Source organism: Plectropomus leopardus, chromosome 16, assembly GCF_026936395.1.
Source record: "Plectropomus leopardus strain MGB_pleo_1.0 chromosome 16, ASM2693639v1, whole genome shotgun sequence".
NCBI classification, from domain to species: Eukaryota; Metazoa; Chordata; class Actinopteri; order Perciformes; family Serranidae; genus Plectropomus; species Plectropomus leopardus.
The window spans coordinates 11,717,202-11,728,398 of NC_142191.1; the positions used below are offsets into that span (position 1 = coordinate 11,717,202).

At 37.2% G+C, this 11,197-nt stretch overlaps 1 protein-coding gene and 1 long non-coding RNA gene across 3 annotated transcripts in view; one reads left to right on the plus strand and one right to left on the minus strand.

The window, feature by feature from the left end:
* Positions 1 to 4,198: 4,198 nt before the first annotated feature.
* On the minus strand, positions 4,199 to 9,143 carry LOC121955158 (uncharacterized). Of its 2 annotated transcripts, XM_042502993.2 has the most exons (12): positions 9,005 to 9,143; positions 8,741 to 8,916; positions 8,037 to 8,144; positions 7,636 to 7,729; positions 7,513 to 7,562; positions 7,311 to 7,392; positions 6,488 to 6,573; positions 6,205 to 6,399; positions 6,011 to 6,106; positions 5,491 to 5,619; positions 5,216 to 5,320; positions 4,199 to 5,047 (listed from the first exon to the last, which is right to left on the minus strand). In XM_042502993.2, the coding sequence occupies exons 1-12, from the start codon at positions 9,141 to 9,143 to the stop codon at positions 4,922 to 4,924; spliced, it is 1,386 nt and encodes a 461-aa protein (XP_042358927.2). In that variant the 3' UTR covers positions 4,199 to 4,921. The 2 variants fall into 2 exon arrangements, with proteins under 2 accessions (XP_042358927.2, XP_087945661.1); XM_088089535.1 differs by lacking the exon at positions 6,011 to 6,106 and having other exon boundaries at positions 5,022 to 5,320.
* LOC148186840 (uncharacterized) overlaps positions 7,796 to 11,197 on the plus strand; it is a 39,646-nt gene continuing 36,244 nt past the window's right edge. Inside the window, exons 1-2 of the long non-coding RNA XR_015779170.1 lie at positions 7,796 to 8,949; positions 9,018 to 9,205. This is a non-coding gene — a long non-coding RNA (uncharacterized LOC148186840). The remainder of the gene's footprint in view (positions 8,950 to 9,017; positions 9,206 to 11,197) is intronic.

The following is an 11,197-nucleotide window of genomic DNA, read 5'->3' on the forward strand; positions in this document are numbered from 1 at the left end:
AGGAGTGTTACGACGGCAAAATAAAAGCACGAGGTTGAGGCAGGGAACATCTTAATTTCCAATCTTGGCTGGAGCATTTTATCTTGTGCCAAATCGATTCTGCTGCCGAATTCTCTGCTGCGGATGAATTCTGATCTTCAAAGCCTCATTAGCCAGCCCACCGCTCGGCTCTTGAGAATCTCCAAATAATGGGATCATCTCTGACAAAGTCTTAAGGGTTGCTTGGCCCTTTCTCCCACTTCACAAACGCAGGCTCGAGTGTGTGCAGCTGTGTATGATGCCCCTTCAGTATTTCTGTTTACTTTAATAATCACGGGGGACAATGGGTCCTAATGTACGTCTTTGTTTCTCTGCCAGCACCTACACAAATGTCTGAACAACACTGTTTGGAGGAAAAACACAGAATTCATTATGACAACACAAAAAACCCCAAACATTAGATTACCATGAGAATACTGGAGGTCCTAATGGGCCTGAATACAGCAAACAATGATACAAGGGTTCCTTTAATTTAATTATTTACTTTTATTACCGCTCAAGATTCCATTAGCGCTTTTGAGATCATGTTAATTGGCGCCGTGTGCCAGTGGGTGCATAGATATCTGAAGGGTTTGTTGGCAGGTTTATTGTTTCGTCTTCAAAATTTGGCCAAATCTGTGAATTTCCAATTGGACTGCTCAATAAGATGTGGGCTTTAAGTCTTTGTGTCCATTCAGATGAAAGATGGCCCATTAGAAATTGGCAGCTAGCTGTTTGTTTTCATTAGGCCACATCAGAGAGATAATTTACCTAAATTATTCTGTTATTTTTGTCCGTCTTTTAAATAGCCAATTATATCAATGTCATTATATAAAGAATCATATTTTAGTCTGATTGAAAAAATGTGTTTTGAGTTCAAAGTGATACTAATACTACCAAGCAAAATTGTCTGTTTTTATTTGTATCTTCCAACACTTCTACTTGTAAGTTATTAAGTACAGCCTGTTAAGTTTTATTAGAGTATGAAAAAGCTTTCAAGTACCCTCTATTTAGTGGAACACATTAACACATTTTGTCAAATGAATTACCCTTGTATGCATGTACAAACGAATTCTACCTAACATCCTTTTGAGGTTTTCTTTGTAATACATAATATACACATACAGAATAGATAATTCTGTATGCGTCCCACATTAATTTCAGTCACATTCATCATTTTAGATAGTTTAAAAAAAACCCCACTGCATTAGTTGTATGATTTTATTTTTATCTGGACTCTAATCAGATATTGACAAAAACATGAAATGGCTTCATTAGTTCTAGCATAATGAAGTTAAGTAAATTTTTCCCAACCATGACTCATATTTCATTTATCACTAAAGGTTAAGAGAGGGATGCACATTATAGTAAAAACAGTGTGACTGAAATTTACTTAATACTTTCCACAAGAGGCTCATCCAATTAAGGTAAGTTCATATGCCTTGATAGTTGTATATTTTCTGGATAAGTTAAAGTATTAAAATAATTTGTTGGAGTATTGAAACACTGTCACAGTGTAAATGTTTTGCTTACTAGTGATGTTAAAGCCATAGGTATACTTCACATCCTCAAAATGGTATTGGTTGTTGAAGTATGCCAGGCCTTATTGATAAAAAAAAACAAAAAAAAACAAAAGCTTCCTTCATGGTTTAGATGGTGACTTTGATTATACTGCATTGAGTTGTGTGAAAGTTTGTATGCGAATGTTTTGATGTAGTTTTGCTGTTATTAAACGCTGTTGCCTTTTACTTCATCATGGAATTTAGCGGAGGCTTGTGAAAACAGTTTTCTGAATTCTACGTAACACAGGGTGAGTAATCAATATACAGATTGTCATTTGGGGAGTGAAATATTTGTTTAAGTTAATTAATTTATTTTATCTTGTTAAGATGCAGGAACAAGGAGACAGGCCATGCTCACATCAGGGTAAGAAATTGTTTAATCATTTGACACGTACATGTAACAAAAAGAGACAAAATCTCGAAAAGGAAACCACTGGAAGCTTAGATTTCCAGCATACTTATGTGAATGGTTATGGTGACAGTTATTTCATTGAATCTTGCAGGGCCTGGATCATCAGGTATCACATGACTTTGACTCCAGTGTGCTGTCTGGAGGATCCAGGAGAAGGTCCAGTAAGGAATAAGGTAATGAAGAAGAGGTGAGTTGGAAGAGTTTGCACTTCTGACAACTACTACAGCTCCTCAAAAAGTGAGATTGACAGGTTGAGCTGACATACAGATGTCAACCACCATGTTCAAGAAGAGACTGTCTGGAGGATCGAGGGGGAAAGTGATGTGTGGGTACCACACATTGACCCACTGATCGGGCGGTTAGGATTAGCTTGTTGGTAAATATCACGGGTTTTGGGCGGTTCAGGTGACAAATAAAGTGACAAAGCAGTATTCTAAGTAAGTTGTTATTATTACTGAAACATGTGCAATAATCCACAACAAAGTTTTCTCATCAGCACTGCATGTGCTCAGGCTTTCTGATTCAGCTTTTGACCAAGAAAATCTGTCGAGGTCTGACTTATTTAAATCTCTCAGGTCTTAATGTCCTGTTAAAATACTTCCCTGTGCAGATGTGTAGCCTATTCCTAAACCATGTCATTACAGCAAGAAAGTGCATCTCTGTCCACAGGGAATCTGGTAAATAAACAGCTCTGTAAGATCATGTTAACAAAACCCTGTACTTGTCGGCTATGCGTTCATGTAAACAAACCATATAGGTTATCAGCAGTGCACCTGAGCTCATAGGTTTAAGACCTAACCACTTAAAAGATTGGTTAGTGCTTGCTGTCTTTGTACTATTATTATTTTGTCATTCTACTTTTTAAGCAAAAAACAATCATTTTATATTATGACATTTACTGGAAATTACACAAAAAATAACTAACAGCAAGTAGGTCATTACCAGAAACTTTCAGTTCTGGGTTGCGGTTTTGGTTCAGGTTCCGATCATTGATTAGTACATATGTGTTTGGGTTGAGCAGTTTGGGTCGTTTTTAATAAGTCTGACCCTCGCATCACTACTGTTTACACGTGACTTTATAAGGAGGTGTGGGTGAGATGGTGTGTGCAGTCATTGTCTCTGTGGTTACCACTGGAGCCACCAGACAGAAATGAATTGTACTGTTGGATATAACACCTTGAGACAATTCACCTTTAATAATCCTACTCTGCATAAGTAATGCTGCACATGCATATTCATAAGTGTGCTGTTTCCTTTACAGGCTGTTTCATTCAAAGCTAACCAATGTGGCGAAACAACTAGCTTACATCTGGCCCTATTCTTTCCCTCCTCTCAGTCCTTTGATATGGACGCCAGCTCTCTTTTTCTTCCTCCTCTTGTTCTGTTGTCATACCAGAAGATTATTTTGGGATGAAGAGAATGAGGCAGAGGACCCGGTGGCCCAGCCGCAGACACAGCTGGCAGCGCTCAGGTAGGTGCAGCTGGTTGGTGTCAGAGGTTCAAGTATTCACTGGACAGAATTGGGTTGAGCTAAGGACAGCAGTGGAAGGAGAGGGGAGTTATTAGTATACGCCTGTTAGTGGTGCACAATACCATTGGGCTGGTGATGTCAGTTCCACCTCCTTATAAGTAGCTCTGTATTTAGCAGATATATGACATTGTTTATTTGTATGACACCAATGGAAGACCTATTTAAAGTCACATTTGTAGCCAATACAGAACAAAATCAAATAACAGACTCTGTTAACCTTTATTTGAAGACATCTCTGTTCTCCCTAAACTTCACATCAGTGGTGCTGTACGGCTCTGCAGCTATGACAGCTCAGCAAACTGACTGCAACAAAAAACAATGTGTTGACAAACCTCAACAGTCAAGGATCACTTCATTCAAACTTAAAGGGTCATTTCACAAAAAAAATATCTTTTTCTGTTCCTTGTTGAGGAGAAGCTTGAGTTAAGACTTTTTTGCACTATTTTCCAAGGTGCCTTTCACATCTCATATGCAAAAAAGATCATTGTTTAGTCAGTAGTCAATCTATGAGCGAGACAATAGTTTACGTTATATATGCAAACTTGTTGAGTTGTAATAACGTTACATTAGTAATACCATCGAATGAATCTGTGCAGTTAAAGTAGCAGTTACTTTTTGTTTGTCACAGGAACCCACAGTATCTTAGTGATGCACAAAATCTGAGCAAACAATTTTGTTTGTAATTTTGTTTTTGCTCTTACTGAACTATAAATGTGTTTGTTGTTAAGCCTTCTATAACATCACAGCTAGCATTATAGATTAATAGTTCACTGTATTATTAACCAATTTACTTGCATGTGAAATGCAGACTAATTGTTTATGATTTGCTGTAGCCTGTTTTACAGTGTTGGTATATTACAGCTAATGTAACATGATTAAATGGTTTAGTCACAAATTATATTTAACTGGTAAAATAGTTATATTTTCATTTGGCCAAAACTAAAGTAATTTTCATGTCTCTGTCGTTAAACGACAGTGTCAGACCTAAATGCAGTTCTTGAGTGCCAGGTTTACTATAAATCTGCTGCATCAAGTTTAAAGTGTCAGAGCAGCAGAAGTGCAGCTGAAAATAGATTTATAAATGTATACATGTTAGCCTAAGAGTTTAAACAATTCGTAGGTTTCTGCCAGCATTCCTCTCACCAGCAACCAGGTAACATGGTTATCTGTGACTGGGGTTTTAGGTTTTGTCGACCAGCTAGGTCAAAGAAAACCTGACTCTGTCCAAATTGCTTCGTTGCACACCCCTCGAGCCCTCAAACTAACAATTTTGGTCCTCCAAAAACCTGTTTTTCTTTTTGTAAAAAGTAAATTTATGAAAACATTACTGATGTTTGTGTTTCTTCTCGACTTGGAAAAAAATAACTTTTTCTGCATGGTGAACATTAGATGACAGAATTACTCTAATGATCCTACATCCACCAGTTCACAGACTAACCTGTAGGTGATGGTGGCTGCGCAGTTCTTGTCAAACTTCCTGATCAACCACTCAAGCTGCCGCTGATTCAGAGGTACGTTAGCTTCCTGCGTGTATGAATTTATCATTTTATTAAATGCTCAGTCATACAATAGTGAATATCTCAATACTTAAGGTCAATTATGTCCTATTGTATGAAAGATTTGTTTTCTTTAATAATGTAATGTACTAATATATGACGTTTTCAGTGCGGTGTGAGACATTATTAGCATGACCTTTACAGCCGTCCTGAAGGCCGAGTTGGAGACTTTCATGGTTCCTTCTTTATCCAGAGCTTGGAAGAAATCTACAATGCTCTCGTTTCTCTCTTCAAGGAATTTCTAAGAAAGAATCCAGATTGTGTTTCAAGAGTACACATGCGTAGAAATGATCTCTTTAGGATGCTTGGGGTACTTTTTATAAGGCCATGAGTGTAAATTTTTACATCTTTTTTAATATCTAGTCATAAACCTCTCTGTCACCAGATTTCTCTGCCTCCCTGATCACTGACCTGAAAGATTTGGAGGGCAGATAAGTTCCTGATGACGGAGAGCATGATGCTGTACTCAACAACCAGAGAAGGACGCCTCTTATGGGTTTCTTCCAACAGCTCCATAAAGGCTTCATACACAAACACGGTCTGAACTCACAAATGCACACACACGGGGATGTTGGTAGCACTGAAGTAGCAGGTCATCACATATTCACATTCAGACAAGATTCATATTAATACTTAAAGGGGGACTTCATACATGTTATTCCTGTGGTCTTAAACCAGGAATATAAATTAATATGAACAACTCTCAACAAAATCCAAAACCAAGAGTGTCAAAGCTAAAATTTTGTGATGTCATCAAGTACAAAATCTGGAGCTACCCTAAAGACAATGAATTTCTACCTGCACTTACTTTGAGAGAGGCAGCATATGTTCACAAATATTGATTGAACTTTCTTGGACCATGAAAATAACATATAGGAATTTTTAATTTAGGTGGTGTTCTGTTTAAGTTAATAGTTTTTTCTGCACTTACAGAAATATCGATCTCCTGCACTGCTGATTTCGTGTTGTTCTTAACTGTCTGGAGCAGAGTCAGAGCTCCAGTATTTGTCAGAGGGTTATTGGAGAGCTGAACAAAATATACACAAACCAAATCTTACATTTAACATAAATGAATCTACAGTTTCTTAGAGTGCCGTGATACTGTACCGGTGCTTGTCAGCTCACCTTCAGGACCCTGAGGGTGTCGTTGGTGGCCAGGCCCTGGCAGAGCCCCCTCACAGCCTGGTCGCTGATATGGTTAAAGCTGAGGTCCAGCAGCACTAGAGCGTTATTTTGTTTCAGGGCTAAACCCAGTGACTCTGCCTCGATTTGTCCAAAACCATTCCGCGACAGCTCAAGCTGCTTTAGAGTCGAGTTCACCTGAGGAAAGAAAAGTGCGGGTGACAAACTGTTAAGACAGGAGACAAATGGTTAAACACACTGAAAGCGTATCTGTTGTGTTTGTCACCTTCAGCCCAGCACTCAAAGCCACTGCACCACTCATACGAAGTTGATTCCAGCTCAGATTTAAGACTTCAATACCTAAATTTGTGGCTTTGATAAAGAGGAAACAAATTCAAAAGGTCACAATATGTTTTGAACTTTAACCGATAAATTATACATCAAGTCTTTAAATAGATATTGAAATGAAAGTGAAACGCACAAAAACCATCTTTGGTTGACTTTCCACTTCAACAACAATCATCATCTCTGTATTGGTTGAAATAAACCCTCTATTCACCCAGTTAGAGGTGAAAATATGTTGTCTCTATACATGCTTCAATTACTTTATTTTAAAAGTCTATTGGGTTTGCAGTGGTGATTTCGGGGCTGTTTCTGGTTAAACTACTTCATCTCTGTAGGGATCCTTTCAATAATATCAGACACAGAATAATATTCTGAACCTGTAAGTGGCAAAAACAAACACTTTTAGTGGACCAAAATCGATGGCGCGAAAATGGCTCAATACTATTGAAAAAAAAACTTGTTAAATTACTTGAATCCCATTACTGCCAGACGGTTAACCAGCAGGGCTGCTTGTTTTGTTAGCTGTGGCTTACACATAAAGCTGTGCTATTTTTTTAGTTTTATATATATTGTATGTATAGTTTCTTACAGAAAAAGTGAAAGGGATTTAAATTTCAGTTGGACTTATACTTCTGTCGTATCCGTGAGGGGGTTTTGCTTACACTAGCTACAAATTTGAAAGTTAAATTCTTTGTTTATTTATTCCAAAGATTTGGCATCAGCAGTGACATTTTCCTCATACAGTCAGAAAAGAAGCACTGTACCTAATATTTGCCCCAGGTGTTCCCCTCCTGTATCACAGAAGTTGTTGTGACTGAGGTCCAGCTCTTTGAGCACAAAGTCGCCCTGAGAAGAAAGAAAATGCTGAATGCAAATTCAGATGAGGCAGTTTCTGGATTGACATGAGAAATGTGTAGGAGCTCAAGTGTTGCCACGTGGATTCAACAGACAACACTTTACACTCACCTTTAAAGCATCAGCAAAGTATTTGGCAGCAGAATCATCAAAGTCATTTCCTAAGGGGAAAATAAATCAGCTGATAATTTAAGAAAGAGTTAACACTTGTCATTTTAAGACTTAACCAATCACCTGAGAGTTTGATGGATTTAATGTTGTAATTGTCTTTCAGCATTTTGGAGACCATGTCCGCTCCCTCAAGGTGCAGCTGGTTGTTGGAAAGATTCTGAAATTACAACATTTAGCCAACCAACAATGAAAGAGACTCTGCAAAAGCAGGCTTTATACCTCAAAATGCAAAAGATCTTAATCATGCATTGGCATATTGTAAGATATGCTGTCAAATAGTTGAAAAGCCCAGCTTGTTAAGACAAAATTTAAGTTAAGGTGATTCCATATGTTGATGATAAACGGGACAATATTGTGATTCGGCAATGATAATCATGACATTTTCATATTGTCCCATGTCTAGTAAATACCAGACAGATTTTTCAGAACTGATGTATTCAACTTCTTGGTTTTAGAATAGTTACCAGACTCTGGATGCTGATGTTAGTTTGAAGCATCTCCATCAGATAGCGTGTCCCCTCTGCTTTGAGAGCATTGTCCTCAAGCTCAAGATTGGAGATGGTATTGTCATTCTAAAACACGAAAAACAAAATCTTTTAGAGAAAAAGGATAGCGCTGCAAAAAAGGAATTTGTTTACCAAAAATAAATTTAAAGAAAAGAAAAATATTACAGAAAAGTTTTTTTTTTAAATCACCAAAAAAGTTAAAATTGCCATTTTTTTTTTTATTTTTTTTTTAAAATAAAATATAATTTAAAAAATACAATAAAAAATGCCAAAACTAATGAAAAATCACAAAAAAAATTTAAAGGTAAAAAATTGCCAATATTTTTAAAGGGGGAAAAATCCTCTTTTTTTAAATCACCAGATATTTCAAAGGGGGAAAAAAAACTCGCCAAAAATGTAAAAGAAAAAATGTTCTGAGCTAAGCCCCCAGTGTCCTCAGATCATAGAGGCACCCCTGGTTTTCACTAATTGCATTTTATTCTTGCATTATGTTTATTTCATTGCATTTTAAGCCCATGTGTTATTTACACAGTGTCAAATAAAACTGAATATCTTGTAATGTCTCCTTGGACCTTAAACTAGTAACTAAAGAGAAATCTGGACCCAGTGGCTGGGACAGTTGGGAACCACTGGCCTTGATGAAGGAACTGAAGGCCCCTTACTTGCAGAACTACGGCCACAGCTTTGGCCCCTAGGGGGCCCATAACATAATGGTTCAGGATGACATTGGCTTCATCCAAGTGACGGAGGAAGGAAGAAACTGGAAAGGTCCCTATCCTCTGACAGGCCTGCAGGTAACGCTCTGCAAAGGACAAACTGTGTGTCTGATTTTTGGCATCTGAAAGGAACAAAACGGAGAAAAAGCAAGGAGGTGAGTGAGGACTACACATGCATTATTACTGAACTGTATGTTTACTTTAACATACCCTCTGTTTCCAGGTCAGTGTCCCACTGATCACCACTGTCGCCCTCTTGACCCCGGGTCGGCTTCTCCTTGTCCTCCACTGGATGCTGGTTTGACTGATCAGACAGCTGCTCCTCTTTGACCTCCTCACACTGATCCATCACACCACGAGAGCCTCACCTGTGTCTGCAACACACCTGCACAACCACCCAGGAGGAGACAGGTGAGTTTAGCTTTTACCTAACTTTTTTTCTGTGGCAATGTAAGCCTAAACTGTGTTAAAATACGTTATGGACATTTGTCGAGTTTAGAGGTTCACATGACTTTGCTAAGGCCTCGTAATAGCGAGTAACTGTTTGTGCTAGCTAACGTTAGCTTATTTTTCGGACAATTTTGTTTTTTACTCAGGCGACTTGTTAGGGCAGACCAACGTGTCTAAGGTCAAAATGAAACTTAAAAAACAGCAATATTCAAAACAAATATTTGCTTTTCTGATAAACATACGTGTAAATAGCGAAAACAGCCTACCTGAGCTAGTTTTTGTCACTTAAGTGTAACGCGTTTTTAAAAATAATAACGTTAAACGGCTAAAACCAACGGCCGTTGCTCGGAAATTCACAAGAGAAAACTGCTTTGAAAAAGACAAAGGAAAGAAAAGGAAAATAAATATATCTCCAAAATATTCATTACGTTTATTTTCGGTAGCTGACCACATATCAATCAGTATTTTAAAGTCGTATTGACATATCAAATCTACTGCAGATCACAGTTCACCAAACGTGCCACTAGATGGAGCTGTTGACCGCAGCCTGAGCCGACTCATACATCTAATACAGTTCAGTGAAACACCATTTACAACAATATCTACACAATTTACTTCATGGTCCAAGACGTCTTTAATGCGTCTAATGCGTCTTTAATCTCCAAGTGTGAATATGAGAAATTACAAATGTTTATAACTATCAGGACATGGTGACCTTTTGCTGTAATCCAAAATAAAATGACAAGTCAGGAGTTGGTTCCTCCTTCAGCAACTATTGACTTTTGCAATTTGACTAGTTTTGTAGTTGCATAACAATAGTAATAACGTAAAACTTCAATTTATAGCCCGGGCAATTATTTGCTTAAAGCACTGAAGTCAACAGGCTTATGTTTGGGACAGGTGCCTATATGAGACAGGCTTTTGATTAATTTCAGACAAAACTGTTGGGATGGAAACACAGTCAAATTATTTATTTTATTTATATATTTAACCTTTTGAGACATGAAAAACAGGAAGAAGGTAATGAGCAACAAAAAAAGAATTAATGCAGAAGTTAGCAAGATTTCTCTGGAAAGTAGAAGAAATGTAAAATGAAAAATGAATGAAAAATAGTCTTATACATCTACTTATCTCTTTTGCATCTTTCTTGTTTTGCATATAATACTGTCTTTTTTGACGCTCACAGTTTTAGTAAAATTAACTTAATATTTGAATTGTAGAGAATCATACCAAGACAATGATGTGTGTAGCATGTCCACATTGACAAAAGTTTAAAACATATATATTTGTGTGCATGATCTAAGCAGCTAACTAACTCCAGCAGGTAGCCAACAACCCAGTTTTGTACATCCAAATAACTTCTATAAAATTAACTGCATGACAACCAATCCAGGCTTCTAATTGAGACTGGCCTTTATTTGTCAAAATGTGTCGCCACACTGGGCTAGTAAAAGGGACTAGGTCTAATTGTGACCAGGCTTTTATTGGAAGTTTTGCAGTAATGACCATTATTATATCACAGAGAACTAAAAACATTGCTATTAAGGGCTCTCTAAACTTTACGTACTTCATTAAAATATATATAATAATATAATAATAATATATAATATATATAATGTTCAGTGTGTAGGATTCAGAAGGATATGTTAACAAGAATGTACTTTAATACTGATAAATATTATTAGATTATTTTCTGTAGTGTATAATCACCTTAATAACATTTTTGTTAGCTTGAGAAAAAGCTTTATATATCTACAAAGGGAGCTCTTCCTCTGATTCTGCCGTGTTGTTCTATAGGTTAATAGTCCAGATCGGATGAATAAAATATTGGCTTTAGATAGGACCATTCAGCGTTTTTAATACGGTCGCCATTCTTCTACACATTTTGAAAATGGTAGAAGTTTGGTTGCAATCAGTGTTGGAAATTTGCCCCAGCCAGATGCTGGTAAAATA